Source organism: Panthera onca, chromosome B1 (genome assembly GCF_046562875.1).
Source record: "Panthera onca isolate mPanOnc1 chromosome B1, mPanOnc1 haplotype 2, whole genome shotgun sequence".
In the NCBI taxonomy this organism is placed as follows: domain Eukaryota; kingdom Metazoa; phylum Chordata; class Mammalia; order Carnivora; family Felidae; genus Panthera; species Panthera onca.
In genome coordinates this window covers 176,522,508-176,545,629 of record NC_138342.1, presented here as the reverse complement: position 1 = coordinate 176,545,629, position 23,122 = coordinate 176,522,508, and the positions used below count along the sequence as shown (strand labels likewise).

General features: G+C 36.0%; 2 protein-coding genes across 8 annotated transcripts in view; one reads left to right on the top strand and one right to left on the bottom strand.

Moving 5' to 3' along the window:
* The window catches only part of GTF2E2 (general transcription factor IIE subunit 2), a 79,498-nt gene that overhangs the window by 39,657 nt on the left and 16,719 nt on the right, over window positions 1-23,122 (bottom strand). For all 5 annotated transcript variants that reach the window (XM_078445414.2, XM_078445411.2, XM_078445410.2 and 2 more), the window contains exon 3: window positions 9,189-9,280. In XM_078445414.2, coding sequence (XP_078301540.1) covers window positions 9,189-9,280 — 92 coding nt within the window. The remainder of the gene's footprint in view (window positions 1-9,188; window positions 9,281-23,122) is intronic.
* On the top strand, window positions 1,603-22,032 carry SMIM18 (small integral membrane protein 18). Of its 3 annotated transcripts, none has more exons than XM_081795630.1 (3): window positions 1,603-1,701; window positions 13,538-13,779; window positions 21,434-22,032. In XM_081795630.1, the coding sequence occupies exon 3, from the start codon at window positions 21,472-21,474 to the stop codon at window positions 21,766-21,768; it is 297 nt and encodes a 98-aa protein (XP_081651756.1). In that variant the 5' UTR covers window positions 1,603-1,701; window positions 13,538-13,779; window positions 21,434-21,471; the 3' UTR covers window positions 21,769-22,032. The 3 variants fall into 3 exon arrangements, with proteins under 3 accessions (XP_081651756.1, XP_078301541.1, XP_060509142.1); XM_060653159.2 differs by having other exon boundaries at window positions 1,658-1,701; window positions 13,630-13,779; XM_078445415.1 differs by lacking the exon at window positions 13,538-13,779 and having other exon boundaries at window positions 1,635-1,701.

The window sequence follows — 23,122 nt, the reverse complement described above, 5'->3', positions numbered from 1 at the left end:
TTTTATAAACATGTCTGACAGTCCAGTGCAATGATTTTTTAAGATGAGATTAAGTGACAGAGAGGATTCAAAGCCCAGGCCCACAAACAATTCTAATAAGGTTAGTAATCAAAAACTATAATCCCCTGTTGAATCACTTTATTGTACACCTGAAACAAATATAAAATTGTATGTTAACTACACTAGGATTAAAATAAAAACTTAAAAATAACTAGGGTCACCCAGCTGACTCAGTCAGCGTGTGACTGGATCTCGGGGTTGTTAGGACCCCATATTAGGTACAGAGTGCTGAAAAATAAAATCTAAAAAAAAAAAAAAAAAAAAAAAAAAGAGGCCTACCATTCTAATGAAAAGCAACTTGCCAATTTTAGATGGGCTGGTAACCCAAGGTGTCTTATTCCATTGTACACTGTCTGTAGCAAACAATATGTAATGGCTCCAGCAAAACGGAAAAGATTCTTAACTATAAGTCGCAGACACTGGACACAGTTGATGTACTTAATATTTTAAATAGCTACTGGAATCTCAAAACGAAACAGAGTTAAGCTTTTGTTTAAAAAAAAAAAAAAAAAAAAAAAGTCACATTCAGTGAAAAAGCTCAGGAAACAAGTTATTGGTAATAGAACTTACTGCCCAGAACAGAGGGGACTTAGAGGAGGGAAATCACAGTTGGTAGGAACCTAATAATGACAACATGTCAAATGAAAGTAAAATGCACAGCATGAGAAATTGAAAAGTACCAAAAAGTATAAGGTAAGTCGACAAACTGAGGACACATCACATAATGCTGCACAAATTTAACAAACTAACAACAGCTTGTCTATTCAACTTGACAAATCAACAGGTTTCACTAATAAATGTAGTAATTTACTCACTATTCACTATTCATCATTATTCACTAATAAATGTAGTTTGTGCAGAATCTTTAAATGACAAATTTCAAGAAAAACTCCTCTGCCACAAAGAACTGCCACGACAAAGCAAAGAGCAGGATATACTTGATGTAGTGCCTTCACATCTGGAAACAAAGGTCTCTCTTAGGGTAACTGCTCTGTTATCTTCACTGATGTGCCCCATCAATGGTTGGCTCAATACAAGGTTTTAACTCTCGTGAAAAAACAAATATTCTGATGTCGTCACAAGACACTATTTCTTCAGAGAGGTACTGGAATCAAAAACCCTTGAAATGAAAAATGTCCCAAATGATGCTTTAAAAATGATCTGCTTTATTAAGCAGAGACTAGTGCACTTCAACACATAAATCTACGTACAGAAATTCGGTGGCTTAGCAGAGGAGTCCTTGAAAGAATATTTAAGCTGAAAGGTGAATTTCAGCTGAAAGGTCGTACTTTACTGAATGCTTTGAAAATGAAGAATGACTGCAGAAGCCAGTTTTCATAGCAGACATTTTTTTAAACCTATGAACTAGCTGAACAAGTTTCTGCAAGCCTCAAAAACAATGCTTTAAGTGATAAGACTTCAAAGGTAAACAGAATCTCTGGAAAAGTCGTGTGACAAAAGAAAATTCTGTAATGCTGTTTGGTCTGGAGAGTGAGGAAGGATATTAGCAAGTCTCAAGCATTACTGAAAACCACCCAGAAGAAGAAAACAAAATTAAACAATGTTTTTCCTGCCTTTCAACACAAATCTACACCTTGAAGAAGGACCCTTTCTCTGACTCTTCTGTTCATCTGAGAACAAGTAAGTTGCCTACTTAGATAAGGTTTTAAAAAAAAAAAAAAAAATCGTAGATGGGGCCCCTGGCTGGCTCAGTCTGTGGAGCATGCAAATCTTGATCTCAGGGTTGTGACTTCAAGCCCCTCATTGGGTGCAAAGATTACTTAAAACTAAAATCTTTAGGGGAACATGGGTGGTTCAGTTGGTTGAGTGTCTGACTCTTCATTTCAGCTCAGGTCATGATCCCAGGGTCATGGGACTGAGCCCTACGTCAGGACTGGAGCCTGCTTAAGATTCTCTCTCCCCCACTCTGTGCCTCACCCTCTCTCCCTGCTTGCTCACTCTCCCTAAAAATAAAATAAAATAAAATCTTTAAAAAATATCACAGAAAAAACTGAATTTTACCTATACTACTGACTCACATTAAAGGTGATACCCTATCTGGGAAGGAGGAACCACATAAAGGAAAAGAGTAGGCTAAAAAAATAGGACAAAATACAAAGACAGAAAACTGACATTCTCTACTCAACAGAAAACTGACAATTATTATTGGCTTATCATATCCACAATTTACTGATTAGATAATAAACATGAACTATAGATATAACAATTTTTACAAGATTCTCTGAGACCTAAAAATGATAAAATATTTCAAGGGTTCTTTCAGGGTACAATGACTGACAAAATGCTCTTCTACTGGTTTAAGGCAGTTTGCTTCTACTACTAATCTGTTATAAGTTTTCATCATGAATCAGTGTTAAATTTTGTCAGAGGCTTTGTTTTGTATGAGATGACCTGTTAATATGACTTCAACTGTTTTTTAAATATTAACTACCATATTCCTAAAATAAACTTCATCATAACATATTATCCTTCTTATATATATGAGTAGATTCCATTTGTATCTTCTTAAGGATTTTTACATCTGTATTTATGAGATAATGGTGTATAATTTAAATACTTTATTTAAAACTGTAAATAAATTTGCGTTCTTGACCCAACCCTGCTATCAACCAGAACTGTCCCTATAATAAGCTAGCCATTTAATTTCCCTGGACTTCAGAGTTTCTAAATTCAAATATAATTGTTAGAATGAATTCAGACAGGAGCTGAGCCAGTGTTTCTCAAACTTCAGCCTGTATCAATCACCTGAAGGGCTTATTAAACCACAGACTGTTGAACTGCTTTCCCAGAGTTTCAGACTAAACAGATTTAGGAAGTGGCCCCCAATTTTTCACTCCTGGCAAATTCCCAAGTTAAAAAAAAAAAAAACAAAAAAAACTACCTAGGTGATGATGATGATGCAGTGGTTGGAGAATGACACTTTGAGAACCACTGGGCTTGTAAACCAAAATAATCAAATTTTTCAACATGATGGGTTTCTTTTCATGTTTATTTACTTTGAAAGAGAGAGAGCAAGAACTGGGAAGGGGCAAAGAGACAGGGAGAAAGAATCCCAAGGAGGCTCCACACTGCCAGCACAGAGCCCAACACGGAGCTCGATCTCACAGAACCATGAGATCATGACCTGAGCCAAGACCTGAGCCAAAACCAAGAGTCAAACACTTAACCAAATGAGCCACTCAGGCACCCCTCAACATGATGTTTTAAATAACCAAGATATATCCACATAAAACCACAATAAAGGGTAATGGTGAGAACTGAGAGAAAATCATTCTAATAAAAACAAAGTGCACTATAGGGATATGTTGTCTCAGGACTAGTGTCACATTAGGAGAAAGTGGCATCCTTCATAAGGGAATTTTCAAGATAATTTGCTTTTTTTTAGACAACACTTTTAAGCAATGATATTTGTTTTACATTAACTTTTTCTATTAAAACCCTTCTGGGGCGCCAGGGTGACTCAGTTGGGCATCTAACTCTTCATTTCAGCTCAGGTCATGATCCCAGCGTCGTGGGATCAAGCCATGTCGAGCTCTGCACTGAGCATGGAGCCCTATTGAGATTCTTCCTTTCTCTTTCTTTCTCTTTCTCTCTCTCCCCTGCCCGCCCCCCCAACCCTGGCTCAATCTCTCTAAAGCAATTAATTAAGTCCTTCTAAAATGGACCATGAAATTCTTCTATCTTTTCAAACAAGTCCACTAAACATTTAAACATCTCAGGAGCTAGTGAGATGTGCTGGGCAGTTTGTCCGTGTGCCAAATGTTCTCAGTATTATGATTTTGAAGTTCTTGTATCTGCCTTCAATTTTTTTTCCTGTTTAGTACCCCTAAACCCAATTAGCAAATCCCACTGTGCCTATCTTAAACAGTTCTCTTACGGTGCCCCTTGAACTTTCTCCATATAATTTCTATGTAATTTTCACTAAGCAATTAAAAAGTTCCTCTTTAAATAAATGAATAAGTTGTAAGGAGTTTTCTGTTATTAACTTTTTTGCTTCCTAAGCTCTTGGTTTTATCAGATCTTCAAAAATGGGACAGCTGAAAACCTTCAAAGAATCAATCTACAGATCACCTCCCATATGTATTCTTTTCCCTTTTCATAAATAGGCCCTCTCCTGTTTACAGCAACAAAAAAGGTAACACTCTCACTTCCACCTAGAATTTATGATACATTGCCTGGAGATGTAATAAACTCTGGGGACCCCCAAAAAAGGACAAGTCAAAAAATATTGTTTGGAAGAACAACTTATAAACAATGCAGTGTCATGAACTATCCACTATAGGGCTTCTTATCTTTTCTAGTCTTATATATTTTTCTAAGAGTTAAAAACAGGATATTTTAGCTCCTGCTAGGATATTCTGATGTGATATTGTCTGTGAGCAATTCAGAGCAGTTTCCTTTAAACAACTTTATCTCTTCCAACCCCACATACCCCACACTTCCATGCTGCACTGTCCAAAAATGCATTGCTCTTTTGGGAGAGGCTAATAACAGCAAAGTAAATAAAGGGAATATTGGTAAGAAATATCTAACAAGAAAACTAAATTTTTTGAGTACTTAAATATAAGTAATTCTCTTCAGCAATTCTCAAACCTCATTCCATGAATATCTATTAGCTTAAAGAAAAAGCACATTTAAAAAGCTTTAAATATCAATTAAGCAATATCAATTAAGAGGCTGACTTTATAACAAGTACTTTCCAGGAACACCAAATTATTCAACTTATGCTCCATAAAACCCACAAAAACTATATACAAACTATTTTAGATTAAGTGTGCATTATTTGACATAGTAGTTAAAACCTATTTTGTAAATCATATCATGAAACTTTTATTCTAAGTAAATTCTCATATCTTTTGAACACTTTAATATTCTACCTCTAGTAAAAAAAAAAAAAAAAATCAGTCATAGCTCACTGTAAGAATGAATCATTTTTAGCAATAGGTATTCTTCTACGTTATCATTAATTACCCCAAAATAAAATTTATGGCATTATTTCTGAATCATTCCCTTTTATTTATATCTAAAAGCTGAATGCCAGAGATCAGAAGATGTAAGTCCACACATTTAGAAAAGCAGTAACACACTTTTCATATCCCTTCTTCATATTATTAATTTATAATGATACAAATAGGTAAACAGCCTATTTGTTTTTAAAATTATAAAAAGGATAAATTAATTCTATTGGGCTCATCATATAATTTTAACCTCAACTACCTTAATAGTATCTTTCAGTATGCAATTCTATAACTTCTCAGTGGTTTTAATATTACTTAAAATATGCTTAACCTATTTATTTTAACTTAAAAGGAAAAGATATTTTATGATTAAAAACAAGTTTGATGTAGCTGGTTGGTCTGACAATGGAGACGAGCTTTGTTAACTGGAAGATACTTTCTATAAATATAACAAGCTAAACTTTCAACCTACAGGTTTTGACTAAAATATATTTATATACATAATAAGATAAAAGCATCTTATGAAAAAACTCCATTGGCAAAGATGCATTGAAATTAATAATGTTTTTGGGAGGGGTGTTTGGGTGGCTCAGTCGAATGAAGGTCCAACTCTCGGTTTCAGCTTGGGTCATGATCTTGTGGTTTCGGGAGTTCAAGCCCTGCATTGGGCTCCGTACTTATGGTGCAGAGCCTGCTTGGGATTCTCTGTCTCCCTCTCCACCCCTCCTCAACTTACGCTGTCTCTCCAGCTCTCAAAATAAATAAATAAACTTAAAAAAATAATATTTTTATTTTCTCAATGACTTATGATTATATCAGATTAAAGAAAATGCCTATAAGGGGAAGAAGGAACTGATATAATTAGACATTTGTTAAGTCTTGGTAAAGTCTTTATGATATACTTCATAAAAAATTAGGACCAGGTAATAAATCCTTTGACAAATTAGGTGATTCTCATTCTTTTGCTTTCAACAAAACTGAAGGAGAACCTAATAAAACATTCAACTAATGGATGCTTGATGATAAATCTTTAAGTAATTTCTGATATAACTTGGAAGGTTTTACTATCACAAAACTTCCAGCAGAATGAGCTTATTTAAATGAACACTTATTTTTTAATAAATAAACAACCTACAAAATCTAAAAAGAACAGAAATTGGTGCCAAATCTGATTTCATTCTATCAATACATATTACATATCTCCAGATACAAAAACTTCTGGAAGAAGAGAGGAGACAATTCCATTCACTTCATTAAAAAATGAACCCCGAGGGCCGCCTGGATGGCTCAGTCAGTTGGGTGTCCGACTTTGGCTCAAGTCAATGATCTCACAGTTGATGTCTCTCTCTCAAAAATAAATAAAAACGTTAAAAATAAATAAATAACGCCAAGTGCGCCTGGGTGACTCAGCTGGTTAAGCGTTCAACTTCAGCTCAAGTCATGAGTTCGAGCCCCACGTCAGGCTCTGGGCTGACAGTTCAGAGCCGGGAGCCTGCTTCAGATTCTGTATGTTATCTCTCTCTCTCTCTCTCTCTCTCTCTCTCTCTCTGCCCCTACCCTACTCATGCCTGTCTCTCTCTCTCTCTCTCTCTCTCTCTCTCTCGAAAGTAAATGAACATTAAGAAAATTTTCTTGAGAAAATGAACCCCTGCTGAATAACTATTACACACAAAGCAAATTTTATCAAAATTTTAATATATGTAAGTTATTCTAATCAACTGTGTGCTAATAATTTTGACAGTAGTTAGAACCTTATGGTCACAAGTTTTTTGTTGTTGTTGTTTTGTTTTGTTTTTTTAATGTTTATTTTTGAGAGAGAGAGTGTGCGCACAAGCCAGGAAGGGGCAGAGAAAGAAGGAGACAGAGGGTCCGGAGTGGGCCCTGCGCTGACAGCAGAGAGCCTGATGTGGGGCTCAAGCTCATGAACCATGAGATCATGATCTGAGCTGAAGTTGGATGCTTAACTGACCGAGCCACCCAGGCACCTCAAGAAAAACATTTCCAATTCGAATTTATATATAGTATTGTAGCAAATAAGTTTGACAGATGATGATTAAAATATTTTCAAGAATAAAAATAGAGAACATTAGGATAAAATGCATTGGAAGTAACAGAACAGACATACAAGTTCAAAAGGAAAATAATTAAAATTTCCAAACATATGTTTGTGTTTACATTTTTAATAAATAATGGGACTTAGAACCCCTTAGAGGTATTTTGTTGAAATGTGACAATATGTCAGAAATTCCATCCTTTTGCTGAAAAACTGTTATTGTCAATTTCAATATGTGCAAAGGGACACACAATCTCTGGAAATTGTTTCAGGAAATAATTGAGCACAAATTTGAAGGTAACAGTCCTAAAGAAAGTGAGAAGTAAGGGTCATACAGATTAAGTGAAGACTGTTATCAACAGAGTAACAAAAATATGACATTTGAATGTCAATCTCCCTCAATAAACTAACAGCCATGAGGGCATATTTTTCTAGGTAGTCCCACCATTAATGCTATAAATAGCATACAGGTTTTAATAACTTGTTTACCACATAGGGGAATAAGTGGATGGAATGAATGAATAGTGAATATGTATCAAAGTGTGTTATTTGATAATGGGAAATTACAAACTAACTGATTTCTACTACAAGTCAAATATAAACTACAAATTTCAGTCAGAGTCAGACATTGACATTAAGTCTCTTAAATTACACAAGAAAAGGCCTAACAAAAAAAAATTTTAATTTCTATTTTAAGCAATACATAGCTGAAATTTGAAATAACAAAAACAGCATTTTGACTTTTTTGAAGAGATACAAATAGTAACTAAAAAGGAATGAGTTTGGCAGAAGGGGGCAAATTTGAAATCATTTAGCCATAAATGAAATTTCATTTTAATAAGTGAAGTTAGGATTCAAAGTCTTTGGTAAAGCCAAAATGTTATATCATCAGAAGTTCAAAACTTACCTCAAAAAAAAAAAAAAAAAAAAAAAAAAAAACAAAAAAAAAAAAACAGTATATCCTCCATCAAATCTTAAATTCTAAGTCTTTTGTGAGACAATGTTTTTCTAAGACCTTCAGTAATTTTCTAGTTTCCTCCTCCAAAGATGCAGAAATGCCATCATCACCATATGCCTGAACTATGTAGTTTTTACTTTTCACATCGGTGGAGATAAGAGTATGCAAATCATTCACATCTTTCCACTGGTTTTGCCAGCAAGTATTGAGTAATTGGAAGGTGACTGTATCTACTGCCTGGGCTAATTTATAAGTGAAATGGTGGGCCTAAATTGTATAGTTGAATTAACGTAAATTAAATATGGGGCGCCTGGGTGGCCCAGCTGGTTAAGAATCCGACTTCAGCTCAGGTCATGACCTCATAGTTTCGTGAGTTGTAGCCCAGCGTCAGGCTCTGTGCTGACAGCTCAGAGCCTGGAGCCTGCTTCTGACTCTGTGTCTCCCTCTCTCTCTGCCCCTCCCCTGCTCATGCTGTCTCTCAAAAATAAACGTTTAAAAAAAATTTTTTTAAATATACTTAGGTAACTTGTAGCAGTACTAATCTGATATAATGTAAAAGGCTTAAAATATTTTTTAATTGGATTTTATTTTTTTATTTTATTTTTTATCTTTTTTTTAATTCACATCCAAATTAGTCATCATAGAGTGCAACAAGATTTCAGGAGTAGATTCCTTAGTGCCTCTTACCCATTTAGTCCATCCCCCCTCCCACAACCCCTCCAGTAACCCTCCATTTGTTCTCCGTATTTATGAGTCTCTTATGTTTTGTCCCCCTCCCTGTTTTTATATTATTTTTGTTTCCCTTCCCTTCTGTTCATCTGTTTTGTCTCTTAAAGTCCTCATATGAGTGAAGTCATGATTTTTGTCTTTCTCTAATTTCACTTAGCATAATACCCTCCAGTTCCATCCACGTAGTTGCAAATGGCAAGATTTAATTCTTTTTGATTGAAAAGGCTTAAAATATTAAATATTTTTTAGTTTTACTGAGGTGTAGTAGGGATACAAAAGACCGCACATATTGAAACATGCAATTTGATAAATTTTGACATGTATATACAAATTTACTTCTGAAAATCCCAATCCTCTTCCCCTGCCAAAAAGTTAAATAGGATTTGTGTCATTTGAGAAAAGTACTTACCTTCATGTAATTCACAATCTTAGCAAGAACGCCAAACTTATACCCAGAGCTTCCTGACAAAGCTTTCAAGTTAAATGATCCATTGCTATGATCTGGAAATTAAGTTCAAAAAACAATTATAACATGTTCCTATTAGATTTGATTATGACATTTAAGCAGCTAAGATTTTTAACTCTAGTAAAACATTTCTTGTTTCGAGTTTTTCCACCCAGTGTATTCTACCCTGTAAAATTTTGGTGAACAATTCAAATCCTTGACTGTATAATAAATTTATCAATTTTCGCACTAAGAATAGGAACAAAGTATAAATAATTCAAAAGCATTAAAATACATTTCTTCTGTAAGTACCTCTGCCTCACTCTTTCCTTAATTCTGATTAGATTTTCTCCCAAGATTAGAGGCATGGTGTTTTTGTTTGTTTTTATTTTTGTTTCTTTTTTTGAAAGAGAGAGAGAGAGAGAGAGTACCACCCAGGCACTCTAGAGGCATGGCTTTTTTTTCTTTTTTTAAAGTTTATTTAGTTTTAAATTTTTTTAATATTTATTTTTGAGAGAGAGCACATGCACACATGCATGTGCACAAGCGGGGGAGGGGAAAAGAGAGGGAGACACAGAATCCGAAGCAGGCTCCAGGCCCCGAGCTATCAGCATAGGGCCCAATGTGGGGCTCAAGCTCACAAACTGTGAGATCATGACCTGAGCCAAAGTCAGACGTTTAGCCAACTAAGCCACCCAGGCAACCCTATTTATTTATTTTGACAGAGAGAGAAGGTACAAGTGGGAGAGGGTCAGAGAGAGAGGGAGAGAGAATCCCAAGCAGGCTCCGCACTGTCAGTGCAGAGCCCGACATGGGGCTTGAACCCACCAACTGTGAGATGATGACCTGAGCTGAAGCTGGACACTTCGGCACCCCGAGAGGCATAGCTTTTTAAACAAGAGGATAATACAAATCTCAATCTGACACACAGAGCTTTTCTAATAAACTTAAAACCATGAGAAATGAGTAAATTACTTCTGAGGTATAAAAAGTTCCATTTATCACCTATTACATCAATTTCTATCAATGTAAAGCAAATGGGAATAAAAGAAATGATACAATAACTAAACTTGAGAGATAAACTAAGGAAAAATAAATTGTAGGCACTGCCACTGCAAAAACATGGATGCTTAAAAAGGGATGGCAGCATAAGGGGCGTCTGGGTGGCTTAGTTGGTGAAGCACCAGATTTCAGCTATCTGCCCCTTCCCTCCTCATGCTCTCTCTCTCTCAAAAATAAACATTAAAAAAAGAGGGGGGGGGGGGGATGACAGCAGGAAACAAGGAGCAAATCCTATAGAAGATAATTTGTTTCAGAACTTGTTATCATTTCGTTACATTTTATAGGCAGACAACCTAATCCTACCATGAATCACAAATGCATTCCATTAGTCATAAGGAGGAATAGTTCAAAAAGTAAACTCATCATAAATACTAGAAAAACATTTCAGGGACACCAGTCGGTTGAGCATCCAACTCTTGCTCAGGTCATGATGCCAGGGTTGTGGGTTCAAGCCCCACAACAGGCTGCACACTGAGCATGGAGCCTACTTGAGACTCACTCCCTCTCTCTCTCCCCCTCCCTCTGCTCCTCTCCCAGGCTGGCACTGACTCTCTCTCAAAAAGAAAGAAAGACAGAAAGAAAGAAAGACAGAAAGACAGATGGAAAGAAAGAAAGAAAGAAAGAAAGAAAGAAAGAAAGACAAAAAAAGCAAAAAAACAACAACAACAACAACACCAGAAAAACATTTCAGAAGTACACATTCTATTAGCAAACCATAAACTGAGATATAAAGTTCTCATGTCGCTGATCCACAAAGGAAGAGGTTAAAAAAAAGCAGAGGTGGGGGGTGTAATCTCTGGCACCAGTTTTGTAACAATTTAAACAAATGAATGCATTAGAACAGTGCAAGTCAAATGTAACAAGTGTCAAAGATCCAAAAAGAATAGCTTTTTTTTTTTTTTCCAGAGAATAGTTTTTAGATGGCAACATAATACTTCTTTGAGATTAGTTCACAAGACTGCTTTATTAAACATGCTTTTTTTGAGACTAAAACAAGACTTGATATACAGTTTTCCTTTAAAAATCACTGTTATAATTTTAACAACTTAACTGGCACATTAAAGTCTACTATGTTTCCAAAAATAATATTATAAATGCCTTACAGGCATGCTTTCACATTATTTCAATTATGAAATACTACCTACGTGGTTCATTTTCCCAAGGTGTTCGGGACACTTTAACAACAACAGCAATAACATTTACTGAACACTTACTATTTGCCAAATGCATGCTAAATATTTATTTTCTCATTTAATCCCTCCCAAATAACCTGTCTCCCTTTAAACATAAGAAAACAGAGAAGTAGAAGAATACAGATTCAAATGCAGTTGTAAACACTGTGATACTGCCTTGTATAAGAATCATTAATGGGGCACCTGGGTGGCTCAGTTGGCTAAGCATCTGACTCAGGTTTTGGCTCAGGTCATGATCTCACAGTTTCATGAGTTTGAGCCCCGTGTTGGGCTTTGCATGGATAGTGCAGAGTGCAGAGCCTGCTTGGGATTCTCTATCCTTCTCCCTCCCTGAATGCCCCTCCCCTGCTCACATGGTCTCTGTCTCTCTCAAAATAAATAAGCTTAAATTTAGAAAAAGGATCATTAACTAACCCTTAACACAGACTATTTCATCCGAGATGGGCTATTATTCAGAGTATAAAAATTCATAAGTGCAGATTTAACGTTTTACCTTTAGTAAAATATTAAGTTTATCCTAGTGATGAATCATTACATTCTACTCCTGAAATCATTATTACAGTATATATTAACTTGGACTTAAATTTAAAAAAGAAAAAGAAAAGTTTATCCTATACTCCTCTATAAACAACTAAGTGGGAAAACTATGAAAAGCAGATGACACTATGTTAAGGATATGCATTACACAAATGTTCAATCATGAACTACATGCAGTTTTGTTTATCATGGAGTCTTAAACATTTAGCTAAGTGCCAGGCAGAGTAAACACTGAGTAAATATTAGCTGAATGAATGAATGAAGGTAGTAAGAGTATTTCTATGTACTCCTTTATAGTCCAAGAAAATAATTCACTAATTTATCTATTATTTTATTTATTTTTAAATGTTTGTTTTTGAGATGGTGGAAGGAGGGGCAGAGAGAGAGGGAGACAGGATCTGAAGCAGGCTCTGTGCTGACAGCAATGAGCCCAATGCAGGGCTAGAACTCATGAACCGTGAGATTATGACCTGAGCCAAAGTCGGACGCTTAACCAACTGGGCCACCCAGGTGCTCCTATCTCTTATTTTTTAAAAATAATGTAACCTATAAAATAAAGCCTGCATAGCAAGCATTTGTCTGCTATTGCTATAATAGCCTCTCCATAATGTATAACCTTGATACTGTTATGTTTGGACCCCACACAACTCTAAATAATAGGTCATAAATACAAATATTCTAGCTTCAAAGCACTGAAGTTGTGGATTGTTTTGCCAGTTTTTAAAAAAGTTTTGAGTATAGTTGACACACAATGTCAGTTTCAGGTGTACAACACAGTGATTCAACTTCTCTACAGGTCATACTATGCTCACAAGTATAGCTGCCATCTGTCAGCACATAACACTATTATAGTATCACTCACTATATGCTGTACCTTTTATTCCTTTCTTACCATTTAAATTTCACAGACTGATTTTTAATGTTTTATGTCTTTATTCTGAGAGAGAGAGAGAGAGAGAGAGAGAGCGAGCGCGCGCGCACGTGAGCAGGGGAGGGCAGAAAGGAGAGGGAATCCCAAGCAGGCTCTATGTTGTCAGTGCAGAGCCCAATGCAGGGCTCGAACTCGTGAACCGCGAGATCATTACCTGACCTGGGCCAAAATCAAGAGTCAGATGTTTAACTGACTTAGCCACCCAGGCGCCCCGTTTCACAGACTGCTTTTTAATGTAGGTGGTGTACCTACCAAAACTAACCCTATCCCAATGAGCAGAGCTGAAAACCTTATTTCTTTTCCCTTAGAATTTCTCCTAAATCAAACCACCACATGGAAATAATCATTTCCAGAGGGCAAGATTTATAGAGAACACAAGTACTGAAAGAAAATATCATTTATGAGATTTTATGCCCACTTCCGGGAGGAAATATTAAGCTGGTAAACCTGGACTGTTTGTTTCCTAGGTTACTACCTCTCTCAATAGTACCTTCTAGCCCTAGCCGTGAAATACTCACTGAAGGATCCGAAATTTTATGGTTAAACACTAAGGAATCACCAGTTCATTACTAACTCAAATTCCTTTGCAGAAATTTACCTTAAGGACAAAAAATGAGGCAAGAAAAAGAGGGGACAGTTGATATCCCAGACAGCTCAAGTTTATGAATGATTTACACTTAAGGGTGGCAGGACTTAATGCAAATGAACGAGGAGGAAACTGTCAGCTGCATTGTGGTTCAACCAATAGCAGCACAGCTCCATCTTGGATGTGCACTGGACTGCATTACAAACAGACGATACCATCGCTTCAACAGCAGCCTTCAGACAAGAGGTAGGTTTATGCGATCTTTTGCATTTAGTAATACATGTCCTTATGATGTAATTTAAAAAATATTTTACCATAAAAACCAAGCAGAAAGCTTTGTTCCGACTAAAGACCAAAAAAGGCACTGTATTCATTTCGCTGCTTGGTAGGATTTTATTATGAAAATGTGAAGACTGCCTTGTGCTATTTGATAAGCACCCTCACCATCTGTGCCTTATGGAAAATTCATGAGATTTTCTATGAACCTGATCTATATCCAGACCTTAGAGTAAACCATAAGCATTTAATGTTAAGTGGTTACTTGCTAATTTATTTTCTCTGAGCTATTTCATTTCAGCAATTTGGTCTGCCTTAACAAAGGATTTTTCTTAAAGAAAAATCTAGACTAAAAAGCAAATCCTGGACTAAAGCTTTCTGATTATATGTACAAATTATATTGCTGGTAAAAAGCAGTCACTTACAAGAAAGTTTGTTATATTTGTTATATTTTAACAAATATGAGAAAATAGTTCAAAACTGTTTATTTGACTTTGAGTGCAGATGCCGAAAATGCTGAGAAATTGTCATGATTGTGATTTTTACATAAAAATAAAAAGACCATAAAGGTTATCATCATATAGGCTGCATTATACTGTAACCAAAAAGATCAATTTGTGGAGCTTCAGACTTTCCTAACATTTTAATTAAAATGATTCCTTCCAGTTAAATTTTAAAATCTGTATTACTGTAATACACAAGTCATTCTATTATTAAACAACCTTCTTAAATAGCCTTTCATTTTTTATATGGCACAAAAATATCTATTTATAACCATATTTCAATATAATGTTAACATTATTCTTAAACTGATCCTCAAACACATAGCAAGTCTTTTTAATAAACTACATTTTAAAATAAAAAGATGTTTTAAGAAGAACTGGTTAAGGGAGGAATATAAGGTACCTTTCGAGGTAGGTATTAAGATTATTTTCATGGCTGAGAGTAACTATTCATGTCTACTAAAAAATCAGTATCAACTACTAGCCAAATTTCTAATTTTATAATAGTCAAGCATGAAAATATTGTTACTTAGTAAGGCTGGAGTTCCAGGATATTACCTACACATACTGATCTAGAGATTCAACTTCTGCCCTTTGCTGATAAATTTATTTCAATTTTAAGACTATTTTCCTAATTTTTATTCATTCCATTTCTTACTCAGCATTCAGAAGCATGAGCAAAGCATCCCTTACAAAGCCCAAAGGTTGCTGTAAGAAGATATTATATCTCCCTAGGTTCAGCACAATGGGGTTAACTACCTAGAAAATATTCCTGCTTGCTGTACAAAGTATGGGACCCAAAAAAAGTCTCAAATAAAAAACCTTGTCAAATAAAACAGTTTACAATTTACATGGAATTTCAGTTACAAATACTCTCCCCTATTATTAGCACTATAATCAGCCTACATCTTCCTGGTGATCTAACTATAGTTAGCACAGATGTAGGTTCACTGCTCTTTCACCAAACTGACCAGACGTGTGGCCTGCCTCAGACCGGTCCAGAGCTGGGTGCACTGCTCTATATCTAAAGGCCAATATGATTAATTGATCATATCTCAAAGTGATATGCTTAAAGGCACTAGAGAATTCAACTCAAGGGTTTTAACATAGTTAAAGCAAAAGCATAATTTTATTCTTATCTGACAATTCAAGGTTCCAGAACACTTCCAAGTCTTAGCCCCATAAATATTTCACTAGGGCCTTCTGAAACGGGAGGGAAAGAAAGGTGAAGAGAATAGATCAAAAATTAAAACAAAAACAACAAAACACTACTTAATACTCCCCATTCCTGTAATGAAATTTTAAAGGGGAGGAAGATTCAAAAAAGTACACAATTTTTTTTTTACCATTTACTCTTCTTTTTCATAAAGCATGTTTATAGCAGGTACTTGATATAAACTTACATTTTAATTTCAAAAGTACAGTCTCAGAGTACAAGAAAATCCTAATAATAATACTTTTCTGCATGTCTAATTATGTCTCCTCCCTCAAAGTAAGTTTCAGATTTTACCCTAAATTTAGCACAAAAAATTGCTAGAGCTCTACTGTACATAAAAATAAACCACATTAAATTTAAGGTAGAAAATGGCCCCATATTTCACAGTGTACTTTTCAGATATGCCCAAAAGCTAACTAAAGAGTGAATGTTTTGAGTTGCTCATCAGTTATCAATACACTCACAGGAGAGGCAAACTGTCATCATTTACAACATAAACTGTCATCATTTACAACATGTGTATACTCTTCCTTAAACTGCTTAGACACTTCTAATCAAAATACTGTTTACTGATTCTAGTTTTAATTTTTTAGAAGTAATCCAGAAAACTCAATAAATATATTAAACAGATAACACAACAGACGTTTAAAACCAAAGGAAAGGAATACTTTTAAAATATATTAGTTTGGGTTTGGATAAGTACTATATTCAAATGGTTCAAAAACTAAAATATAACAAGATATACCTTGAGAAATCTCACACACATCCCTGTTTCTCAGCTCTACCCTCCAACAAACCCACCAAGAAATCACTGTTATTTCTGGTCTATATCTTTCCAAATGTTTGCAGAGATTCAAGCAAATAAAAATATATACTATTTCCCCCTTTCTTACGCATACTGTCCTGCATCTTGCTCTTTTCACTTAACAGTGATTTCACCTAAAAATCTTTCCTTATCACTACAGTTACCTCATTCACACATAATATTGAATTGTATGGATATATTAATTTTAACCAGAATAGTTCATTGATTGGTACAAGCTAACTTCAAATAATTGAATTTAGTTTGTGTCTGCCTGCCTGCCCCTGCCTTCTCCCTTCTCTTCCCTCCCTCTGTTTTTTTTGGGGGGGAGGGGTCAAGAGGGCTTGAAAAATTTTAAACAGTTCACTTGTACCTCAAAAACAAAATAGAATATAAAGTTCCTTAAACCAACTTTCAAATAATTCTTATTTATTTATTTATTTTTTTCACATTTATTTATTTTTTGAGAGACATAGAGCACAAGTTGGGGAGGGGCAGAGAGAGAAGGAGACACAGAATCTGAAGCAGGCTCCAGGCTCTGAGCTGTCAGCACAGAGCCTGACACGGGGCTTGAATTCACAAACCGTGAGATCATGACCTGAGCCGAAGTTGGATGCTTAACTGACTGAGCCACCCAGGCACCCCAGAATTCTAACTTTTTTTTTTTTTTTTAAGTTTATTTGAGAGAGAGCGAGCACAAGCAGGGTAGGGGCAGAGAGAGGAGAAAGAGAGGAGAGAGAGAATCCCAAGCAGACTCCCCGCTGTCAGCACAGAGCCCAACATGGGGCTCGAACTCATGACCTACGAGATCAAGACCTGAGCTGATGGCAGCCGCTTAACCGATTGAGCCACCCAAGCACCCCTCCAATAATTCTAAAATTTCTATTTCATTTTGAAATAGAAACATACATTAGTCTTTACAACTTCTCCTCAGTTTTAAAATCAATACAAATGAGAAACCCCTATTCATAAAAAGTTAAAATACAAAGTAATAACTTCAGTACAATTTCAACCAGGTAGGAGTTATAGATTTATATTGCCAATTTCTAGAAGGAACAAATTAAAAGTTTGATATGTTAGCAAGACAGGATTATTAGCGAAGTTTTTAATTTTTTTAAAAATTAGTATAATGTAAAAATAAAAAAAACTACTATAACACTTCTGAAATCAATAATTAAATAGTATTTAAGTTAATTAATAAGGTACATTAGACTAATCTAAGGGACATAATGTGGGAAAAAATTCCCAGATTTTAAAAAGGTATCAATCTGGGGTACCTGGCTGGCTCAGTTGGTAGAGCATGCAGCTCTTGATCTTGGGATTGTTTGAGTCCCACAATGGATTTAGAGATTACTTAAAAATGTAAATCTTAAGAAATAAAAATAAAAAAGGAATCAACCTGAAAGGCCTTGACAGAAAATCTAAGGAATATTCTCATCAATGCTGGAGAGGTCCTAGGTTTACCCAGGTAAATTAGACAGACCCTCCTGTGTTTCTTCCTGCTTTTTATCTATCCATATAATAAGTGGCCCTGTTCTCTATTTCCTCAAGGTCCTATTCTTCTTCTCCTTCTCTTATATTTGCTCTGCTTTTCAAAAAGGACCCGAAACTCATTCACAGTGAAGTAAATATAACAATGTGCACTATCCCTCCCAAAAGGATCTGCATTTTAGTAGTACTAAAAATTTTAAAGGACTTGCAAAGCTGAACATCTTCTAGGCATTTGTGTGTCTGCACACACGTCACTACTCTGTTAGGAAGGCTGGGTCAAAAAGGACTATTATTTGTCTCCAGTTGAGTCCGTTTCTATGGGTTACTTTACTTGGGTGCATGGTGATTAGAATCAGAGGCAGCACCAATGCAGAGGATGGAGGACTGGCCTATCAGGACATCCACATTAGACTCCCAGGGCACCACTTACCATGTATTCTACATGAATGGCACTCACAACACAATATGAATGGTGCCCCCTGGAGGTCTGCAATGTAGCAACCCCACTTTCTATAAGAATGTGCTAAGAAGTGGAGCATCTGAGTAGCTTAGTCAATTAAGCATCCAACTCTTGGTTTCGGCTCAGGTCATGATCTCACGGTTCATGACATTGAGCCTTGAGTCAGGCTCCATGCTGACAGCACAGACAGAATCTTGGGATTCTCCCCCTCCTTCTCTCTCTGCCCTGACCCTGCTCACATTCTCTGTCTCAAAATAAATAAACATTAAAAAAAAAAAAAAAAAGACAAAAAAAAAAAGGAATATGCTAAGAAGAGAAAAATTTAAGGGATAAAAGAGGGTAACTCTAAAAGGCTGGGTCTCCAAAGTTTGAAAATAATGTAATGTACTGGGAAGTTCATCACATACCTGTGTTCCAGACAATGTATTTTTGTATGTCCCAGAACTAATAAAAGCAACTGATTCAGTTACTGTCCATTAGTCTGCTGTCCCTTGTTTCAAGATGAAGGATCACCACAAACCATGAAACTGAAGGATTCTTATATCCAAAAAAAAAAAAAAAAAAATGAATTTAAGCCTTGACTTCTGGCCTCAGGGTTTTTTTGTTTTGTTTTGTTTTGTTTTTTGAAAGAGAGAGCACACAGAGAGAACAAAAGCGTATGCATGAGCAAGTGGGATAGAGACAGAGGGAGAGGAATGGAGAGAATCTTTAAAAAAACTTGTTCTATGTTTTTATTTTATTTTTGAGAGGGAGAGACAGAGTGCAAGTGGGAGAGGGGCAGAGAAAGAGGGAGACACAGAATCTGAAGCAGGCTCCAGGCTCTGAGCTGTCAGCACAGCCTGATGTAGGACTCGAACTCACAGACCATGAGATCATGACCTAAGTTGAAGTCAGGCGCTTAACTGACTGAGCCACCCAGGTGCCCCAGGAATGCAGAGAATCTTAAACAGAGTCCACACCCAGCACAGAGCCAGAGTCAGGGCTTCATCCAAGGACTGGTGAGATCATGACCTGAGATGAAATCAAGAGTCGGCCACTTAACCAACTGAACCACCAAGGTACCCCTCAGATCATTAATTTCACCTTCAAAATACACAAAGGAAGAACCAAGTCCATCCAGAGAGATGCAGTTACTTGCCAAGCAAATATGATTTAAAGGAAAAAACCTTTCGTGTGCCTGGCTGGCTCAGTCAGTAGAGCATGTGACTCATGACCTCGGGTTGTAAGTTCAAGCCCCATGTTGGGCACAGAGTTTACTTAAAAGTGATAAATTATAAAAAGAAAACAAAAACCTTGGAAAGTATTACTTTATTAAAGTTTTAAGATTACATGTATAAAGAAAAATTTAAGGAATTATACTGTTATGGATTTGGGCTTTAAGTCACTTTTTCATCTTTGTTGGTGTGACAATGCTATGGTGGCTATGTTTACAAACAGAACCCTCATCTTTTAAGAGATATATAACTGAAGATGTCTAGGAGAAGTGATGATGTCTGGGATTTGCTTCAAAATAATCTAGGGGCATGGGGCGCCTAGGTGGCACAGTCAGAAGAGCATGCAACTCTTGATCTCAGGGTTGTGAGTTCAAGCCCCACACTGGGTATAGAGATTACTTAAACAAACTTGAAAAATATAATCTATGAGGTAGAAACAAATGGGTAAAGACAAATTGGTAACTGAAGCTGTATTATGAGAATACAGGGGTTCATTATACTCTTACTCTTCAACTATCTTAAAGTTTTGTCTAATTGAAATATACTCTCACACACAAGTATCTTCAGCATTCAGAATACTATCTGGGACACAGTAGGTAAATATTTGTTTATAACAATGAATGAAAGTCTATTTACAACTATGTAGGAAAGAAAAATCACACAAATTAAGTCATTTCTTTAATAAAATAAAGCTTTCAAACTGACAGCAGTCATTGAATTAATAAAGTGGAACTATTTTTTCCCCTTATTTCCAAAATTTTCACAGTATATAAGCATTTTATAATTTTTTAAAATTAAGTTTCAAGAAGAGGTGCCTGGTGACACAGTCGGCTAAACATCTGGTTCTTGGTTTCGGTTCAGGTCATGATCTCACAGTTTGTACATCAGAGCCCCTTGCTGGGCTCCATACTGACAGTGCAGAACCTGCTTGTCGTGCGGTCGCGCTCGTGCTCTCTCTTGCTCTCTCTCTCCCTCCCCCCCCCGCCCCTCCCCCATGCACATGCATGCTCACTCTCTCAAAATAAAAATAAAAGTAAAATATTCATATCCATAGATCATTCAGGTATATGAACAGTTAATACTATCATATACTTAACAAAAAAAAAAAAAAAAAATCCTAAGATTAAGGTCTCTTCATAGGCAACATGAACCTAAAATTTTATCACCCTTATTCTGAAAACCGTCATTATTTAGCTTTCCTTTCTCTAGTATTTTCACTCAGCCACTATATCTTGATTCAGGTCACCTGTCTTCAAAGTTTAAAGGAGAGGAAATAGGAGACAGAAATACACTGAGCCCACAAGGTGAGAAGGATCCTCAAAGTTAATGAGAAAAGCTTTTCTGGGGGCAGTATGAAGAATACCACCTTAAAACACAAGGATTTTTTTGTATTTAACAGATCATTGACCACTGCTTTAGTTAAATTTTAAAACAATTCAGCTTCTTTTTCCCCCTTCTATTAGCAGTTAGTTTCTGTATATAAACCTTAAGCATATGTATTTGTCTAGCAAATGACACACATGAAAAAAATACATGGTATGGGGGCACCTGGGTGGCTCAGTTAAGTATCCAACTCTTGATTTTGCCTCAGCTCATGATTTCACAGTTCCTGAGTTCAAGCCCCGCATCAGGCTCTGCACTGACAGCATGGAGCCTGCTTCAGATTCTGTGTCTCCCTCTCTCTTTGCCCCTCCCCACCCCTTTCAAAAATAAATAAATAAGCATTTAAAAAATATACATACATATATAGTATGGTTTACAGAGTACACTGCCATAGGATAAAGAAAAAATTCAAAAATACCATTTGGGCATTAATTCTGGCAGAAAATAAAAGAACTCACGTTACCTACATAGATTTACTAACAAGTCTTAGTACTGAGATCAATTGACAGATCCACAGAATTTGATTACATGTATTCATTTTCTACCTTTTTACAGATTCAAAAGAACCAATACAAGAAGTATAATCCCTAAGAATGGCCTCTCTGAGCTCCAGCCTCTGGAATGAAACCACTACATCTGTTTATCAGTACCTTGGTTTTCAAGTTCAAAAAATTTACCCTTTTCATGATAACTGGAACACTGCCTGCTTTGTCATTCTGCTTTTATTCATATTTACAGTGGTATCTTTAGTGGTGTTGGCTTTTCTTTATGAAGTGCTTGACTGTTGCTGCTGTGTAAAAAACAAGACTGTGAAAGACTTGAAAAGTGAACCAAACCCTCTTAGAAGTATGATGGACAACATCAGAAAACGTGAAATTGAAGTCGTCTAGCACTCTACCTAAGATGAACAAAATCTCTGAAAATAGCCTTCAACTACTGAAGAAAAAAGGAAAATTTTCTGAGGCCAACTGTTATTATAAAACTGACTCTTGAGGGGCACCTGATGGCTCAGTCAGCTAAGAGTCTGACTTCAGCTCAGGTCATGATCTCGCGGTTCGTGAGTTTGAGCCCTGCGTTGGGCTCTGTGCTGACAGCACAGCTTTGGATTCTGTGTCTCCCCTTCTCTCTATCCCTCCCCCCGCTCACACTCTTTCTCTCTCACACAAAAATAAATAAACATTAAAAAAAATTGTTTAACTGACTCCGATTCTGAATTAAAAGATTTCTAATAGAAGGGAAAAACAAGTTAAATATGCACTTTTTGTTTGTGTATCCCTTTCATTAAATACACACAAAATCTTCACGAATGTGAATAAGTTACCAATGTACTTAAAATGACACTTCAAAAACTGGATAAAAGATTCCTAGATTTCAATATTAAGCAGCAAAATGTAAGCTAGAAAACACGAGAAAGATCAAATAACTTTGACCTACACAAACCATGTAGACCAAAACAATAACTACCCTCTGTGTGTTTTGGTAATAAAAATGCTATTTAAAATGCTTACCTAAATCCAAAGTAAAATGATTCCACTTACACATAAAGTCTCTACTTATTAAAAAGCAGTATTTGCTAGTTTACAGAAGACAACTAATACACTTTTTAAAGACCAGTTTTATGTAAAGATTAGAGAGGAAAAAAGTCTCAAAATAGAAAGGTCACAAGTATACATGCATAAAATTTTCATAAAACTGACTTACTGTTTAATAATAAATACATGGTATAAGAAGGATCAGGCTGTTTTCAAACTAAAACTTTCTAGTACACCCCTAAATTGTATTTCTTGAGCTTTTTCTTTTGTTGCTCATATTCATTATTCTCAAGGGCTAAAGATACCTGATGTAGGAAAAGATTGCCAAAAAAAAAAAAAAAAAAAAGACAAAAGGTAGGACCATGTAACACCTATTAAAAAATACTTCAGTTTCTGGGTGTCTGGGTGCCTCACTCGGTTAAGTGTCCAACTTCAGATCAGGTCATGATCTCACAGTTCGTGAGTTCGAGCCCCAACGTCGGGCTCTGTGCTGACAGCTCAGAGCCTGGAGCCTGCTTCAGATTCTGTGTCTCCCTCTCTCTCTGCCTCTCCCTCGCTCACACTCTGTCTCTCAATAAATATTTAAAAAAAAAAAAAAAAAAAGGAAATACTTCAGTTTTATTTCTTGGAATTACAAGGGCTGTAAAGATATTATATTTTATAACCCTAATCCTTTGCTACCACCCATGAGCAAACCTAAGCATGCTCTTAA